Here is a 20,072-nt window from a genome sequence, read left to right on the forward strand (position 1 = left end):
TGTGAGGTGTTTACAAAACCGTCTTCACAGGGCCCCTGGTCCCCGCTGAAGGAATGCCACGCACTCCTTCACTGGCTCTTGATACACGGTCAGAGGTCTCATCTAGAAACATTGGCACAATGTTTCCATTGATCCGAGCCAGGTTGCTTGTCAGTTTCATTAAAAAGCCAGTGGATTCCTTCCAGCTCACGTCACGGCACTGGCTTTTCATTTGGGAGCAGGGATTGGGGGGGGGAGCGCGGATCTGTCCGCATTTGGAATGGGGTGAGGTTAATCACACTGGGGAACGCACAGGGACAGACCGAGCCAGAGACAGAGACGGAAGATTTAACCCCTGACCACACACACACACACACAATGATGTATGCACAACACACACACACATACACAAGGATTTACACACATACACACACGTGCACACACACACAAACAACATCCAGTGGGAGAAGCAGAAACGCACAATCCCTTACCCTACAACCTCAGCCAGCATGTCAATGTTCCACAGCTCTTTGTCTCAACATTTTTTCAAAGGAAGGAACCTGCTTAAACTCCAGTGCATACCATCCCAGGTGCTGTCCAATCCTAGCCTTTTTTCACTGCTCCTCCCCCCCCCCCAGGTTTTGTACTTCATCATCTCTTCCTTCATCATGCTGCAGTCCCCATTTCATTTTCAGAGAACGTTATTCACAGACACTACCACTGACTCCTAAACACATCTTTTCACCTGACTATTAGAAGGCTTACATGTGACAGGAAGTGCATTCGGGGTGCACACATCATCGACATGCTGTGAAAGCGGCCCAAAGTTCTCTCCCTTCATAGCAATCCAACTAGCTGGAGGAAATGTGCTAAATCACTGGTCCCGCAATATAATGCAATTCATTGATTAACATGGAACATTGGATTGTGGGAATATGCCCACGGATGATCAAACAGCCTCCACAGAGATGGCAACATATCCCTTGAATTTCTGTAGGGTATTCCAGTAAACCATGAACTGCTAATAGCAAACATACAAGTCCAGAAGTCCAAAAGAACTGAGATTACTAGATTGTTCTCCATAGCCACCAATTCATTATAGTACTGGGCCAGTATGGTACTTCGTGTCCACGTTTGATTTTTGCTCACACATGTAGGCCAAATGATGGTCAATTGACAAAGGCCTGGATCCAATCAACATTGAATCTAATGCTGACTCACAATCAAATGTAAACCTTAAAGACAACGCATGGCTAAATTCAATTAAGGCTTTACTTGCTTTAGCCTTTATTAGCTAAAAGCCTCATATTTTTTGTTATGACTGCAGTGTGCTCTGGATATAAGCATCTGTTAAGAAAGTAAACACAAACAAGATGAAAAGTAATCTTTGAGGTCTTTGAAGAAATTTTTAAAAAATGTTCCAGTTTAATAAATAATGCAATTTCCTTTGACTGGAAATAGCATGATATTCCCTGATGCAATTTGTTAGCGACTGTTCAAGAACATGCAGTATATGCGATGCTCACATCGACATGGGCCGTGAGCTTTCCCAGCAGAGCCAAAAAAAACGCCCACTTTCACACATGTTCCCCTAATGTTTTCACGCCTCTGAAGTGCCCTTCCTCCGTCCCTTCAACAACTATCCACATGAAAGACTAACATATCAAGACAGCCATAAAACCGTATCTAAACAAACACCAGGACATATGGGGGCCCATCAAAGGCAATGTTGTTTTCTTCCTTTCAAAACCATTTGCATCATTTTTAAAACTTTCAACTTTAGACTTTTTTTTACAATGTTTTTACAGCTTTATACAGTCACTTCATAGATAAAGTCTATCCTTAAAGTTGCTTATTTACCCATGAATACAGCCTGAAAGAACACAGGCACTGAAAACGTGAGCGAGCCCTGCAAGAATTTTGCTATCGATATTGAAGAACCTTTAATACGTTTTAAAAAATAAGTCATTGTTTCTTACAACAACAGCAACCTTTCATTTCATAAACGATCGACGAAGACCCCAAATTTAAATGCCTTTCAACCCATTTTTTTAAATCCTGTAAAAATCTTGTAAGATTTTAGGTATTTTGCCTCCTCCTAACCAGCTGACCTGGGGCATTTTATTTATGATCGTTGAAATTGTCACACTTGTGGCATGTGAACTGCCTCCATACCCGGGTGACACAGTTTCTGCAATCTGGAGACAGATCTGTGGGTTGGTTGTTAAGCTACTGAACAAACTCCTACCACGGTATAGGTGTAGCAGAATCTGTAAAGAGGTAAATCAGAAATTGCACTACAAATCGCAGAAAGGGAATACATTTCTTCAAAACCAAAATTTTTGAAAGTATTCATGTTGTACCTCACATTTTCAAATGGATCTGTGGGTTGTACCAGTACTCAACTGATTTCCATATATTGTAGGGTAGAAACTGCAGTGTGGTAAAACAAAACCTGTACCCAGCTGAGTGTAGAGTTGAACAATTCCCATAATGACAGATCAGGTGGGGTAGACAATATTACGGACAATAATGATAAGTGTTATTTTTATTTTAATAATCCCTTGAAAGTCATACCCTTGGTGTATGCATAATTATAGGGGTATTTCTATCGGGTGTTCACCATCCCAACTGGAGGGTTGACATGCTTATCATGTCATAACAAATAAAAAAGGTCAATGCAGCAGCATGAATTTGTATATGGGAACAATGTGTGTACTTCCGTATTCTCAAATATATAACCCTTTATTATTTTCTTCTTAGTCTGTCAACCCTTTTCTTGTTGTCAATCAAGTGATGACTGGCACAACACCCAGCATAGTAATAGAATGCAACTATAATGCAGTGAGGAAAATCAGAGCAGACAGACATAAAGACTAAATAATAATGCAGCAGTAGACAGGAATCTCGCAGTTAAATACCAGGGACAATGGTATATCCACAAACTGCTTCAGTCAAGCTTAATAAAGTCAGCCAGATCTCAAACTCAACTGGAAGTTATGAAACTAGGCACATAATAGGGGCCAACAGTCAGTTAGATTTCCATCTAACTCATACATTGTCACATTTATGTCATGCATGCCTCATCTAACTCACACCCTACATACAACTCACACATGTCATATCATCATCTTGACTGTATTTCATAGTATGTCTATAGTATCCCTATGGTTATTGCACACCGTTGCTTATATATGTTTAGAGTCTGAATTGATCCCATCCACACAATAACTGACCTCAGATCTCTCACAACAGCCAAAACGAAAAAACACCAAATGTTCTCAGAATGACGTGCTCTGCAATCTAGACCCAAAACTCTGGCTTGCATTTTAAATACGACCACTTTGTTGTTTTCGTTATTTAAAGCTCTTTTGTTTTTGCACTACGCATTTTAGACCAGGGGTAACACACTGACAAACTTCGGCATCCAAAGACTTTGTTTGGGGTGTTTATTCTTCTCGGTTTTAGGAATGACAAAGCCTATTTTGCTGTTGACTGGGAGGTTGAATGCGCGTCTGAAGGACTCCGGCGTTCCACTCCGCTAGCTGCCGACAGCTTCGGCGGGATCTTGGCAATCGGCGGTTCCAGACACACTCCCTTCTCCCCCCTCTCAGCAGCCAGTGTCAAAGACCTGCTATTTTGTGGGCCTCTCGATCAGCCGCGCAGACAGCCTCTTTAGGCGCCTCAAAGGAAAGCTTTATACTGGCTGGTATGCGTCCACTATAATTTTATACCAGTTACAAGCATTTAAAACTGAGTTATTTTCAATGATTGCAACTGATGAATTAGAACACACATACACTCACACATACAAACAAACACAAACACACACACACACACACAAACACACTACCATGACTGGATGCACAATTGCACACATATGACCAGTTGTCACTCCGGCTAATGGGAGCCTCTTTCAGCTTTCCCCTTATACAAATCTAGAGCAAACAAAGACTTTCTGTTCAACATGGCTTCTCCTTCGTCTGTGACCCTGATCTGATTCCGACTGCAGCGCAGGCCTATTATCTGTTAGTTTCATCAGAACAGCTTGCAATTATATATTGCCATAAAGATAATAATTGCTTTCAGTGCCATACCGCTGCATTGGACCGGCCTTATAAGGGCGATGTGTATGAACTTGTGACATAATAAACAGAATATATGTGCTAGCCTACTGACATGTGAAAATGGTAGCCTATTTATCTTGCCTTAAAAATGAAGTTATTAGGTTATTAGGTTACACTGACTTCAACCTACTCTCGTTTAAATAAAAGAAATGGAAGCTAACCACGCTGTCCCTTGAATAAAATATTGCATCAAACTCGATAAAAAATAAAATTTCCTATCTATGGTCAGAACAAACCATAAGTCTTTCATTTTTCACGATCACCCTGCAATGTTAGTTTAGCCCAGCTCTTCTGCAGTCATAGGGTCGACAGCCAGTCCATAATTGAGCTGCACCTCTGAGAGGGCCCTCATTTTCAGCTTTAAAGATTACTTTCTTCTGCGATTAAGGCAATTTTTCCTATTTCAGCATCGACCAGACCTCTTCGGTCTTCAATTTATTAACTTTGTCACGAGTATTAAACGAAACACATAAGGTTAAACAGAACTCATTCCCTTGATAAATTAGAGACTAAAACATAAAACCTGCAATTCCAGCACTTTAATGTTTGAAGTTTACTTAAAAAAATATCTTACCTACATTCTTTAAAATCTCGCTAGTTAATATTGATACATAAAAAAGTTTCTTTTTAAATGTGTCTAAACTGTGTGTTAATATTTTTATATTCCCATATGTGAATTTTACTTGTTAGAAAAGTGACTGAAAATGGGTTTTGCTTTATATAGTAATATATCATGCGTAAAAATCCCGATAGTAATCCATCTGTAACTTAGGGCTGTTGGTCCCGCACATTTGGGTAGAAAGAGGAAACGAGGCACCATTTCAGTGGCAAATGATCTTCCTAACTTTGTCCAGCTGATATTTAAGCAATTATTAGGCTGATGTTTGTGGTGCACAACAAACATGATGAATTTGTAAGGGTAAGCCTATGGTCCAAATACAAAGCTTAAAATAAATGTTCCCAATACACAAACTAGGCTATAGGCTACAAGATAATATTTTAAATTTACATTTACTTCTTAGAATCAATTAAACTGGAAGAGACACACTGCAGCATGAAAGGTGGTTCCTGTTCATTTACATACATCAATATGCTGCTTGTGTTCTGCTGCTTCCAATGAACTGAGAAATGTACACATCCACACAGCTCCTAAGTGCATATTACTTGTAAGAAGTCGGGCAATATTTTGTTGTACTCCATGTTTTAGTTGGAAAAAAAAAACATTTAAAAAAATATAGCAGGGATTGCGATAAGTAAGAAAACTCGTCATTTCCTAATAAGCAATCAAGCTGTTCTATAGCCCTTTATAAATTAAAGTAATTGTAAATCGGCTGAGACACAGGCCTGCCTGTGGTTTCACAGTGTGAGTATCTGAGGGCCTGCAGTCTTTTTAACCTTCATAAAAAGGGCTTCGGAGAAGGGTTCTGCTCAGTTTTCCTCCATTAATTATTCCTCAGTTAAAACATGTCTGTGCGCCGGGCTACTGCATACTGCGGAGCAGAGATGTAAATTTCTTTTTCCCAGGGGAGGTAAGGGCAGGAGCCCCACCGCTATGAACACCTCACCCAGAGAGATGAAGTGCTCTTCAACAACTGAGTACACTAATTAGCCAAATTATTATTATTAGAATCAATGGGATTCTAATGAAGCTTGACTTAGATTCCTAATAATAATAATAATAATAATAATAATATAATAATAACATTGCATGCCCATTTATATGGCAATCTTATTATTATTATTATTATTATTATTATTATTATTAATTAGAAGACGTATGTACATGCCCATTTATATGGCAATCTTGTATTTTCTTTGTTTAAAATGAAACATTCTTCAATCGGGGGTTTTGGACTGAAAGACAGGCACTCTACATACAACTGAGGAAACATTTCATTATTATTTGGGGAAGTGGCCTTACTATTTATGCAATGCAACAGCCATTTAAATAAATGTTTAAAGTGTTTGTCCTCTATCTCTCATTGCCCTCGATCCCCTGCTCACCTGGCATGTCAGTGCGCTATCAATCTGGATGAAACAGTCACTGCACACTCGCAAGACCAAATCTGCATAAAAATAGTCTGTAGCTTGGCAGATTTTCCCTCCCCATTACTAATTTAAAGGCACGTTTCTGTCATGCAAATTCCCTCCAATTTTTTGGTTTGTTGTTACAATAACCAAATAAGTTGTATTACAATAACCCTTTTAAGGAAATCGGAAAATTCACGAAAGAGATGACAGTTGTTCTGAAACTTCCAGCAGTCTAAAGGGTGTAGATCAATCACACAATGGACTTTTTCTTTCTTGTTTTACAAAACAAACTGATATGTCTGTGAGAATAAGCTGACATCACTACTCAACCTAATAATGAAAAAATAATTAGAATTTAAAAGACCTGGAATGTAATGGTTAGGGCCTGCATATATTTTTCAGTGAAGTCCACAGAATACTTTAAATGGCATCAAAGAAGCCAGTCCGTTATGAATGTATTCTGTCTGAAGCCCATTTACCCTTGAGAAACCCATAGGGCCTGAGTAAACTAACTGTCAATGGGATTGTAATGGAGCTTGACTTAGGTTCCTTATTTAACTCGGAGCAAGTGTGCAGAACAAAATGGCCGCACCTCAGCTGCTTCCTCAAAGGGTTAAGTGATAATAACAGTAATAATGGAGGGCTTTCCAAGCACAAAGGACCGAAGAGAATTAAAACAAGGTCCAGGAGTGCAGCAAATTGCATGGGATGAAACACACATAAAGAGACCTGCTGGGGTGTGACTCAATTCAGGGAAATCCAAAAGGTATGGACTCAAATTGCAGAGAGCATTGAGGGTCGGGGGTTTCACATAAACGTTCATAACACAACATTGTGCACCGGAATATTTCCCCAGACGGTGAGCCAGGCAGAGAGAACAGTTATTTGTAATAATAAAATATTTAATGAATAATACATTGAGAGAAGTCTGCCTTGTGCTACACAGAGAAGTCCTTGGAGGGAGACTGATGCAAAGATATAAGCGAAAAGCCATGACTTTGCACCACACTGATAAGGTCGCTGAACGATTTCCATCTAACCCCACCTTGACACTCGCGTTGGATTCAAAGTACCAGTCTAAACGGGAACATTTACTCTGAGTCCTGCATTGATATATGGAACAGCTACATGGATTCATGGCAACTAAGACCTTGAAAAAACAGCAGTATTATTTTCCCATGCAGACCGGAAAAAAACATAAATACATAAAGACTTGCCAGTGAATCACTCAAGGTTTTGAGATTACAAAGGAATGGAGAAGGGAGTTTTAAAAAAAAATCCCAGACAGAGACTAATAAAACAGCAGTGGATCGCAGAATCTGCTACGAAAAAAAACATCCTTCAAAATGTTTTTGTTTCTGACCTGTTGAAGAGTCTTGGGAACCAATTAAGAGCACTTAGGCATAATAAAATGGCAAAAAAAAACAGTGCAGTTCTTGTGATTAACTTAAGATTAACTTGAGATCAAGTAATTAAAATGAACTGAAAATAAAAATAACAAATGGATGAATTGCCAAATAAAGAATTGTATAATTTTTTTTTAAATGTATTTATTTTTTTCTGCCTTCACGGAACATGTAGTGGATTTCAAATGGGGGCTAGTGTTGCTCCTGGCCTTGAAAACCACTTCGGCCACAGGAGCAACTCTACAATGAAGCTAACCTTCCTGTCTTTTTTTTTTTTTTTTTTGCCACATATAAAATTCAAGATTAGTTAAATATTCCATTTCACGTTTCCCATTTCTTACACCTCAAGAGTTGGACAATTTTAGTGAACTCAGTGGGGTAGTACAATAAACGGCAAAAAAAAGTTACAACTGGTCAAGACCTACTCAGGTGAAAAAAATCGTGTGTGTGTATGTGTCACATGTAACACAGAGCGTATCAGACTCACTGGACATAGTGTTAACATTTACTTCTGTATTGCATGAACACACCTGCTTCCTGTAAATGTTACTTTCAACTTGAAAAAAATTTAACCAATCTTTGAGTTAACTGAAATAAGTCTTATGCTCTTATTTCCAGAGTGTGGGAGAGCTGACAGTCCCTAAACATTTCCCACACAAATATTGAGCTATCCCATTAGTTTAGCCCACCAGCACTTTACTTACAGCCAGTAGATTTCTCAAAAAGAAAAAATAAAAGAAAATAAATCAACAAGAAAGCCATCAGGCATGAATGTAAGATCTGCAGGCCACAAACCAGGCTGACGAAACTAGTTTAATTTTATTTGACCTTACAGAGCTTTTAGTACGTTATACTAGAAGTAATGGCAAGACTTCATAGAATAGATCATTAATCACATAACTTTAAAACTGAACCAGTCTGACTTCGAATTCCGCGTCTCTACCATACTAGACTGATTGCAGACTGCATAGATACAATATTAATTAACGTTTAATGTGTCACCTCCAGCGAATACGTGGTAATATCGCAATTTAAGTGCATTATTATTATGACAGCACCAGGACATTAGACAAATAGACCAGGTATAATACAAATGTATCATAGGCTCTAGGCTACTATAGACAGACTTGGTTTGTCACTTCTTGTCAGAAGTGAGCCACAGTATCTCAATATGATAAATACTGGACATATTCAAGTTGTTATCCAAAACTTTTCCTTGGTCATTTCGTCGCGAATGCTATTATTTAATGTAATTTTATACTTAAGTATGTAATGACGATAGGGGAAAAAAATATAGTATTAAAATTTGATTACTGAAAGCCGTTAATGGAAATGTGAATTAGCCTACATTATCAGAGGTCTGAGGGAGTTTTTGCAAACTATATCGTTACACCTGGTTAGACTCTGGCTAACTTCTCAATGGCAAACGTCCTCGAAACTGTTGAGTATTCAAATTTTTAAATACCCATCATTGTTAAAGTAGATACTCTTTATTGTCGACCCAAAGGAAATTAGCGCAACACGATCCCTCAGTGGGGAGTCCCAGTTTGCTTAACCTACTGCATCTGATTGTGGAGAATTGATATTCTGGTCACCTTCATTATTTTCAAAGTTAGATATCTGTTTTAAAAATCAAGAGTTTCTTCTTAATCGTAGAATGGTAACAAGCCGTGGCTTTGAAGTTTCCCCATGGCATGGTCAAGTAGTTCTAGCCATCGGCGAAGTTAGTGTACGCGGGCTGCCATGAAGATTAGTTTTTTTCTGGTAAATTTTAATTGAATTCTCGCAAGCACTCAGTCTTATTTTTAGAATACTGCAGTATGTTGTTGTTCACTAGTATTAGAATGATTAATAGCTTAGTTGTATTTAACCCTTAATATTGAAACAACCTCCATTTGAAGTCGGCAAAGTCTGTCAGAACTAAGTACCTGCAACTTAGTTACGCGCACGAAAAAAAAAAAAAAAAAACATTCCATGCGTACAATTCCACGAATGGGTATCAAAATAATAATAATAATAATAATAATAATAATAATAATAATAATAATAATAGTGTGATGTGTTATCATTATAGATCACAACAATACAATAGCCTACCCAACAACAGTTTTCTGTACACGCAGAAAGAGTTGGGTATCCAAACACCTCCCATATGATTTGCAGGCTGAAGCTTTTTTGTAGATTTGAGAGCTTAAATACAGAAATGCCGTTACATTAGATCCTAGCGGAATTTCATAGGATGCCTTAGTATGCATAACAAAATAAAAACTGGTATAGCCTAATACATATTTCATCAAAATAGCCAAGAAACAAAGCACAACTAGTCATGGTATTAGATATTTCGAAGAAAGTTATGGTAGATATTACACCAAGAATGTCTCATAACTAACATCCCCGCTATGATTACCACAGAAGCCAGGAGCCTGTATTTTATAGGTAGCATTAGAAACAGCTGACGAGCCAGGAGGTGTTAATAAAACAAATATTGTTAACGCAAACGTCAACGTTCTAGTAGTTAACTAGCTAGCTGAGTCTCCGCTTTAGAGTGTCGTCAGATAAACTGATTGATTAACAGAAAAAGCATCAGTTTCTTCCAAGGTATGTAGGCTCTGTATGTATGTATGTATAAATAAATAAATAAATAAATAAAGGCATTTGTTCGCACTGCTATTTAATTCCTGATCTCCACGTCATTTCAAATGTTTTTTTTTTTTTCTTTCTTTTTTTCGATAGCTGGTCGTAATTACTGCCGTAGTAATTAAGTAATATAATGTTTGCTTTGGTAGCCTAAGTGCGTTTCTGTGGTAGTAAACCGCGGACTTTCGTTGATTATACTAAATTGGGAAGTGTCACCGCCAAACCTGGCCGTTATTAGATTTATCTGCCGCTATGGGTTCTAGAGGGATACTTTAAGCGTCCAGATCCAAGCTGAACAGGGAGACGCAGGCTACTTGATGATCACACCGAATGTGACATTCGGACACAGGATTACATTTTACCGCGATAAATGTGCTATTGTTCGTATAGTGTAGCTAAAATTGGATCAAACTCGGTGTAGTCTAGCAGGCTGCAGTATCCGAAAAGCGCGTCAAACGGCACATAACAGCACATCTTGGCAGGCGAAGAGTAGCTTAAAGCAATTCCCATAAAATAAAAATAAATATATTTAAAAAATTAAAAAAAAACATAGGACACCCATATACTACAGAAATACTACATTTTAGCACAGTATGCACTTACCTTCAACAGCTAATACCACGGGCAGCAAAACGCTGCATAAAAATAGCAAATAATCCATTGTCATAAAGTATGTTCGGGCATGAAAACAGGTTCCTGTGAGAGTTTTTGTGAAATCCCGAAAAATGTTAACTTGTCCCCAGAAAAACTTGCTCCAGGGTTATCTCCACAAAAAAGAAAGAAAAAATGAAATGGAAAAACTCTGATACCCTTCTCACAAGGGGGTATGCCGCCTAACCAAGACAGAGCTAAAGTCTTACACCACGTATGCTTCGCATTGAGTGTAACAACGGGGTAGTTACCCTCTTTGCTCTGGCCACACGCAACAAAAAAACACTGATGTTCTGATGCCGGGTGGACTTAATGGTGTTGTCTGGTGCGTCTGAATTGTTCCAAAGCAAATCCGCAGGTTGTAGATTCGGTTACAATGTTATTTCTTCTTGTTGTACAGATAGGCCTACCATAATGTAGTCCACATAAATGTGCACGTGAGGGTCTTAATCCAGCGATACAACAAACCTTTTTTTTACGGACACTGTAATTCCCTGAGCGAATTCTTGGTGTACCTCCGCAAGGCTGTTGCTTCGCTCCGTTTGAGTACTGGAATGAAGACTTGGAGCGAGAGGTTCGGGGAGCGGAGGAGGAGTTACGGTTAAGGCAGCTGCCAGTCCTCCTCCAATAGTCGCACTCCCGCGACTCTTGTGCTGGAGCTCCGCAGGTCTAAGATCAAACGTGTATAGGGTAAAGAGCCCAGTCACGATAGACACATAGCGCCCCCTTCGGGATGTTAATTAAAAATAGGATGATGTTTCCCTGTGCTCGGATTTCAGTGACGATTTCATATTGTTTCCAAACACATGCCAATAAATTGAAAGACATTAGCTTGTAAGAAAAACCGGAAAAGAAGGCTCACTTAGTTGTTTTTTTTTTTTTTTTTTTTTTTTTTTTAATAATGCATTCTTGCGTTTAGATCGGTTAGTAGGCTATTATGTAGCCTACTGAATAGGTATTGTCCAACGTCGGCGGGTATACTTGCTTTTCCACTACTACATGAACGGTTCCGTCCATGAGTCAGCGACTTCGTCCTTCAAGTCATTACTAACTTAACGAGGAATACAACTTTGAGCAGAATTATTGTGACCATAGTCGGGTTTAGATATTGGTTTAGGGGGCTAAATAATTCCCGAAGAGTGTATAGGGCATGCGTCTCAGTCGCTTCCCGTTTTCCCATGTATTGTTTTCACCACACCGGGCTTGTCCTGCGGCTCACAGCTACCTGGCCTTACTGGTCACAGACATGACTCCCCCCCACACCCGTATTGCCTTGGGCAAGCAGACAGATGTGTCAGAATGAGACACGGTCGTAAATTGAGGGCAATAGTAGCCGATTCATCGCCATATATTCTGAAACTTAGCCATTAGTAGAGTTCTGTCGGACCACTAAAGAAATTTACACCCACCCTTAAATCTTAAATGCATTCAGTAAGGCTACTTTGGTGAAATATAAGTACATGCATTATTTTTTAAATACATAAATGTCAAAAACATTAGTCCTGCTAATGGGAAAATACGATCGTGTATCCAAATATGGCATTGGTTAAATTTGTCGGCGTATTGTTTTAGAGACATACAAAATGTAACTGTTAAAGTTAATAATTTAACAAAGGACAAAGCTCCACAAACGAATACCACCGCCCTATCTAAGAGAGCCAAGCAACCGATGGTTCTGTATTAATTCTTGCACTAAATCCCAATGTTAATTGTCTGCTTGCTTGTTATTCTTTGAGGGAACAGCCATGGAGGGAACAGGATCCCTTTTCAAGTGGATTTTGAAAGTGTTTCACTGGATGTTTTTCATGAAATGTTCAACAGATGTGAGGAAAGCTTTAAAATAGGGATTGGGATTCATATTGAAGAAACCCTGGCCTGGAATGTTTGCTGAAGTATGTTAAACCATAACTATTGGTTGGGTAAAAACCAGCCCTCAAGGGTTCTGTTTGCATGAATGGAAATTCCTACTGAATAAAACATTGGTCACCCTATCCTATATAGCCCTGGTCGATTTGAAGCTGCATTTTAACGTAGTAGTTGGGTTAGGTTTGACATGGATTTGCACCGTGATTAGCAGCAGGACACAAAAGAAAATGCACTTTCTCATCCTCTACAGTTTTTCTTCCTTTTTTGTCTATTGTCAGACTATGCTTTTCAAGTTAGACTCAAGCATTTATTGTGAATTCTTTTCTTTTTGTAGGTCTATGGAGTGCTCTAAAAAGTGCCCCACACCTGGTCTGCATTAGAAACAGAATGAGTAAAGTGGTTGACATTTCATTGCCATATAGACATTTTTCATCCCCTCTTTATTCTGCTCTGCTACCTAAAAAAGTGAAGTAGACACCTTGTACCAAAACAAAATATACTGTAAATAAATAAAATGTAAATTACATTGCTCACATGAAAACACGCATGACATAAAATGGTTTGGAAAATATGTATAAACGCCTAAATGTGTTTTTAATATATAGTGATATGTTTACCAGTATAATGTCAACGCATTTCACATATACTTTCACATATAAACATATATTGACCTCGGAGGAACCAGTCAGGGAATTTCATGTCTAAAGATCAACAAAATCATTTTAAAAAACAGCTGAATTGGCCTCACTGTGTCACATGGTATGTAAAATAGCTGCGCAAAATGAAGAGACAATATTTTTCACGTTTGTGTGTATTTGTTAATATTTCTCACTTGTTAAAATGGTGAATAATTATAATGATTTGTTTACTATATTATGAACCCCCTGCATATGCTGCACCAATTAGCATAAATGCCTTTAAGGTATCTGTGAAGTTCTTAACAGGGATTTGCCCTTGTTTCTCATGTTTGTTTCCCTGTTTGTTTCCCTGCAATGTTTGGATGCTTTCTCTGACGCAGACCTTTCTACCTGGACCCCTGCAAGAATGACTTGTATTGCTCAAGTTTCATTATACGGCCTTAATGTACAAGCAAATTCCTCCAAAAATTAACAACTCCCATGTACCAATTGACATTAATTATGGTAAAAGTTAACAGTGAAGACAATGAAACTTTTTCAGGGCTCAAACTAAAATAAAATCACAGACAGCTGAAGAGCAGGAATTTCAGGAGGGGTGTCCTGAGTACAAAGGTCAACACAGGCGCTGGTTTAATCTCAGGTACAAGTTGTCTCCGCATCATTTTGGTTATTTCCAATTACTGGGAATGAGGCGTAACAAAGTGGGAGGGACGCTTTGCTGTCAAATGCAAAATTAATTTCCACAGTATTCAAGAAGGGGAAATGTTCTACAACAACACCGCTGTGCTCACTAGCCTCGAGTGTTGTTATTAAAAGATACCATCAGTACTGGGAAGTAGTACGTCTACACTCTAGGCACAGAATTTTATTTTTACCACCTACAAGGCTGATCAATGGCAATATTTCTAAGTTGCCATGGATACTGGTCTCAGACATTTTTCTAGATTCCTACACCTCTACTTCAGCCACACATGAAAAATACATTTTGCTGTAATCTTTGAAAAAGTAATGATCATACTTCTGTAAGTGATAAAAAAAGAATAATTCTGCAATACATATCACAATCTGAAATTGTACTTCAGAAAGATGTGGGAGTGAAGCATGATTAATGCCCCTGCAATGTCTGATTGGAAAAAGTCAAGCCTGTATCTGCGTTTTCGACCACAGCGAGATTTCAGCGCTGAGCTGATTAGGAGACTCACGGGATTCCTGCTTGAGAGGCTTGTCTGCCAAAGCCAAAGCATCTATCCTTGAAACGCTAACGCAAAACTTTGAGTTGCTCAATGGAGGCAAGGAAGCTCTGTGTTTTTCTAAGCCTACTAGGAGTGACAGTAGTTGGCAGGCAATTATTGTTCTATCCAGATATATTTCATAGGCAAAAAAAAATAATCATAGCAGTAGTGTGAAACAATAAATCTGTCTATGAGACAGTCTTTGGCAAATGGGCTAAATATCTATCAGTCTGTCACAGTGCTTGGATAACACCCATCCTATTTAGTGTATGCTTCCAAATTGTCAGTTGATATTGCACGCAGAACAAATATAAGTACTTCAGGTGGAAAAGATTGGGGATTCTGAGTGGCTCCATGGGTCCAAGGCTCTCTTGCACGGGCTGAATGGATGGTCAGTGACCCGAAACGTAGCCTCACACAATTTACTGAACTCCTGCTCTTTGGCAGGAGATACTATGCTGAAGTTCAGCAAAAACAGAACCAGGGGAAACTTTATTCCATCAGCCATCTCAAAAGAGGGACATGTAGGTCATAAGGGACAATTTCATGACAATATGTGTAATGTCAGCAAATATATAACAGAGTATAATACTGTGTGTGTGTGTGTGTGTATGTGTGTGCATGTGTGCGTGTGAGTGTGTGTGAGTGTGTATGTTTTGTAGGATGTCAAGTGAATGTACACTCAGTGACCACTTTCTTAGGCACACCTTTCTAGTATCGGGTAGGAACCCTTTTTGCCTCCAAAACAGCCTGAAGTCTTTGCAGCATGGATTCAGGAAGGTGCCAGAAACTTTCCTTAGGAATGTGGGTCCATGCTGACTTAATAGCATCACACAGTTCCTCCACATTTTGTGGCCACACATTCATGCTGCGAACCTCCTGTTCAGCCTCATTCCAAAGCTACTCTCTGAAGAACCTGCTTTATTTAGATATGGGGACTATGCAGGCCATTGGAGCAAACTGAAGTCACTGTCATGCTTGTGGAACCAGCTTGAGATGATCTGTGGTTTGTGACATGGCGGTTTATCCTGCCGGAAGTATCCATTTAAAAAATGGAAGAATGTGGCCATAAAGAGATGTGCATGGTCACCATCAATGCTTAGGTATGCTGTGGCATTCAAATCATGTTCAGTTGGTATTAAGGGGCCCAATGTGTGTCAAGATAACATTCCCAACACCATTACACCACCAGCAGCTGACACCATTGACACAAGGCAAGATGGATACATGAATTAATGTTGTTTATGCCAAATTCTGATCCTACCATTTGCATTTTCATTACAATTTTCACTCATCCAGCTTTGGTGCACCCACTGCAGCCTCATCTTTCTTTTCTTCACTGACAGGAGCATAACCCGGCATGGTCTTCCGCTTACTTCAAGGTTGAACACATTGTACATTTGGAGATGCTCTTCTGCACACCACTGTTGTAAACAGCTGTTATGCTTTTTTGTTAGTTAGAATGAGTACCCATTCTCCGTTGACTTTTCCCATTGACAAGGTGTTTTTTTCCCCACAAAACTGCTGCTCATTGGATGTTTTTGGTTTAGTACACCATTCTTTGTAAACCCTGGAGACTGTAGTGTGTGAACATCCCAGGAGGGCAGCTGTTTCTGAGATGCTCAAAACCACCATGTCTGGCCCCAACAATCACGCCACAGTCAAAGTCACTTTGATCACAAGACACGTCCATTCTAATGTTTGGTTGAAAAATAACTATACCTCTTCACCATGTCTGCATGCTTAATAGAGGATAATGTATACTGTGTGTATGCATGATGTATGTCTCCCATTGTCAGATTGTTGCAGCCTAGATTCACCACCAAATTCAAAGAGTACTTCAGAGTGAGAATTTATTCTGTTCCGTAACAACGCAGTTTCACATTGGGATTTTGTTTTACATGACTTCACTACTCAGAAGCTAGCCAGGCTAGTTTTTATATCAATATGCACTTTAAAATGCATTATTATGCAATGATAATGTAACTGACAAAAAATAATTCAGGCATCACTTTTACGATGATGGATTACCAGTCTCAAGCAACTTTCAAATCTCTGCAAGTTGATTTTCATACCACATGGAAATCAAAGGAAACCAGTGGCTGCCAGAAAGGTAAACACCTGGTCACATGGTTAGAAAAAAACAAATTCAAGAATCTAAAAAGCTGTTGCAAATTGGTTTGCAGCAATGTAAAGTAGAACATTTGTAGTAAATTAGCTTTAACGTTTAAAATACCAGTATGGGCCTTTAAATGAATTTACATTAATTACCTGAACTTCCTGAATGAAATAGAGAGAAACATGAGTGAAACAAACGATTCACTCTTCTTTAACTTCGTGAATGTATCCCCCTTAATTCCAAGGTATCCCTGCTTTAATCAATTTAATTAGTTGTAGAACAAAATTTTTTGGAATTCCTTTATTTCCAGTGCTAATGTAGAAAGTTTGTATGACAATACGCATCATCTAAAGAAATGATGAGGAAGAATAAACCAAACAAACTAAGAAATCATAGGTAGGTATATCCCGCAATACTTTGTGTTCTCAAAACTGAAAAAACTATCTTTTTGACTGTCTTATTTTTACAGCAACATAATGACAGGATTGTACTGAAAATCATCTTTAACTAGAGGAAGTTTCAGTAACCCATCAGGGTGGAAGGAAGAAATCCAAAGACACTCCACCATAAAGAGTAATGTCAATCTATTTACCATGTTTTTCTATACCTGTATGAATATCTCTGTTGTGTTTTCTGTTTTATTTCAATTTATTTTGCTTTGTATCTGTTGCAGCTGATGCATTTATGTCTCTTGACTGAGTCATCATGGCAAAGGGGAAATATTTAATCTAAATGATAATCTAAACTAATAATAAAGCATAAATTAAAGGAATGTAACAATCACTAAATGAAAAAAAAGAGTGCAGGGATGGTAAATGCATTGTTACCGGCAATGTGAGCTGGGAGCCACTTTTTGCTTCAACATTGGAGCATAGTGACACAGCAATACAGAAGCATGTTTCCTCTTTGTGTTGGATGCATTCTGCAGCGTTGATTCTGCCAAGCACGCACTGCCATTCTTTTAGCAGCTAGAGAGAAGCTCTCTGTGCCCATCTGGTACTAAATGAGCTTCACATAACACCCATCCAATGTTGTCACAACGGTGTAGAAACAAATGTCTGTGTTTTTTGTCACTACTCACACATTCCAGAAGTAATTATCAATGAATCAAAGAGAGAAGGGGGATGGGGAATCATCACTTTCAGGGGTCACACTTCCTTTAAAACAGCCACTTCCGTATTTCCTGTGAATTGTTGTTGTGGAGGCCTTAATCATTAAACAAGTCTGTTGTTTTCTCAGATCCATTATAGTTAAAGCATGAACAACATATAACTAGTTTCATTGCTACTAGCAACCCCCCCCCCCCCATACAAACACTGCATGCACAGAAAAATTACATTTTTGTCTGATATAAGTTGGCATTGCCCTCCAACCCAAACTTAATTTATGTATGTACGAATTAAAGCTCCACTGACACATTCTCAGAGCACCGAGGCTTCTAATTAAAATGGATGCAGTTTAGAATCATATTTGATGTGGCTGGAAAGCATGTCAAGGAACATACACTTTCACAGGAAATATAATGCCTGGAGGAGGTACTGTGTGACAGCAAATAGCAATTTACCCCATCAATTTGAAATATTGCATGTACAACCAAGTGGGTGGTAGTTTGTCAAAATGGCTATGGAACTGCTCTTGTAACTTTGAGGTTGCAGGTTTAAATCCCATGTGTAGCACTGGCTCTGTTGCCCTGAGGAAAGTGCTTAACCATTTCTTCAGTAAACACCAAACTGTACAAATGAATAGCAAAATGTAAAAATGTATGTTGTGTGAGTTGCTTTGAAAAAGAGTTTCCGTTAAATAAATAAATTATGCTATGGTAGACTTTCCAAATGAATGTGTTTACATTGCAGATTTGCCTTGGAAAGTGGTTTCCAGGCAGACATTTTACCCAAGAACCATCTATCCATGTGTATAACCCTCAAATGATTTATACATGGTTTTATTCTTGGCCAGCTGTTCTCTAGAGTCCAGCTCATGACACGTAAAGAGAGATATAGAAGCAGTCTTTCTGTGAGTCCCACCAGACTGCAATTCATCTCTGGCAAGCCTGATCTCTTCCTCTCTTCGTCAGCCATCATGTCAGGTCTGTCTCTTGATTGCTTGTCTATTATTATGTTGGGCCTACAATTATATATACTCACAGAGAAGAGTCTTGCCCTTGTAGCTAATGCGAGACTGCTAGCAGACAGGCAAGTCTCTGCCTTTCTGTCTGCCTTCCGTTTCTTCCCTTTTACCCCCTTCAGTTACCCCCTCTCTCTCTCTTTCTCTCTCTCTCTCTCTCTCTCTCTCTCTCTCTCTTTCTCTCTTTCTCTCTCTCTCTCTCTTTCTTTCTTTCTTCACCTAATGGAATACTGTGGAAGAATTTCACACCCAGCTGACAATGCTGGTCCTCTCATCCAGGTAGTGACACACAAGTTCTGATGAAAGGGTATTTACTGTCAGGATGTTGTCACGTCTGAAGGTGTTGTGTTACTTCAGACTGTTAGTCATGGTGGTAGTGATGATGATAACCAAGTACACTGGACTTCAGACTTTAGGGAAAGTTCTTATAACTGGATTAAAATACAGATGATGAACAACAAATGAAACAAATTTGAACAAACAGGCACGTTCCACAACTGATGATGCTTGAACATTACAATGCCAGGTTGCTGCAACCTCCCAATATAGTAATGTCATTTTCTGACATCCAAGCAACATTCCACAGCTGACGTCAGCTGATTGTTACAATGGTAGGTTGTGGCAACATACCAGTGAATTAATGCCGTTTTAGATTATTTTGTCCACACATTGTGCTATATAAACATTTTATATGCTATATGGTGCTTTTGTTTAGGTTTAGGTTATGCATTCTATATACGTTACCTAACTAGTAGGTTAAAGTCAGCAAGTGAAATGTGAACAGTTATCCAGTACCATTTACCATATAACTGTGGTAAAGAAATTGAAAATGCAATTGTGAAGTCACACAATGTCTAGTACGATGTTACTGGGACGTGGTAACATTGCCGCTATACAACATCCTGTACTTGCGCTGCTAAACAGAAATCCACTTGTTCAGTCCCCACGACATCTAGTCACAAATATAATGTTTTTTAAAGAGTTTTTATGTTACGTTTTAGTGTATGTTTTTAATTGGCTCAGACAATTTTTGTGCATGATGAAGGCTATTTCATATACTTACATTAGTGTTTCATTACCTGCTGGCTTTACAATGGCCGGTATTTGAACAGAAACATCAGCAGGTTTGTGGTTTAAGGCAAAAAAATACACTTCACCTCCAAAACAGTTTGTACAGTGACGGTATGCAGCCATAGGTTGTAAATATATATTACCTGATCATTATATGTTTTCAAATTACATTTATTATCATCTTCAGTGGT

General features: G+C 38.7%; 1 protein-coding gene across 8 annotated transcripts in view; it reads right to left on the reverse strand.

Moving 5' to 3' along the window:
* Positions 1–11,449, reverse strand: part of LOC118230027 (ephrin type-B receptor 3-like) — a 76,241-nt gene extending 64,792 nt beyond the window's left edge. For 3 of the 8 annotated variants that reach the window (XM_035422708.1, XM_035422707.1, XM_035422709.1), the window contains exon 1: positions 10,784–11,449. In XM_035422708.1, coding sequence (XP_035278599.1) covers positions 10,784–10,847 — 64 coding nt within the window. In that variant the 5' untranslated portion in view covers positions 10,848–11,449. The remainder of the gene's footprint in view (positions 1–10,783) is intronic. The other 5 variants (XM_035422704.1, XM_035422703.1, XM_035422702.1 and 2 more) reach the window with 2 other exon arrangements.
* Between the last annotated feature and the right edge of the window lie 8,623 nt (positions 11,450–20,072).

The sequence above is a fragment of the Anguilla anguilla genome, chromosome 6 (assembly GCF_013347855.1).
Source record: "Anguilla anguilla isolate fAngAng1 chromosome 6, fAngAng1.pri, whole genome shotgun sequence".
NCBI classification, from domain to species: Eukaryota; Metazoa; Chordata; class Actinopteri; order Anguilliformes; family Anguillidae; genus Anguilla; species Anguilla anguilla.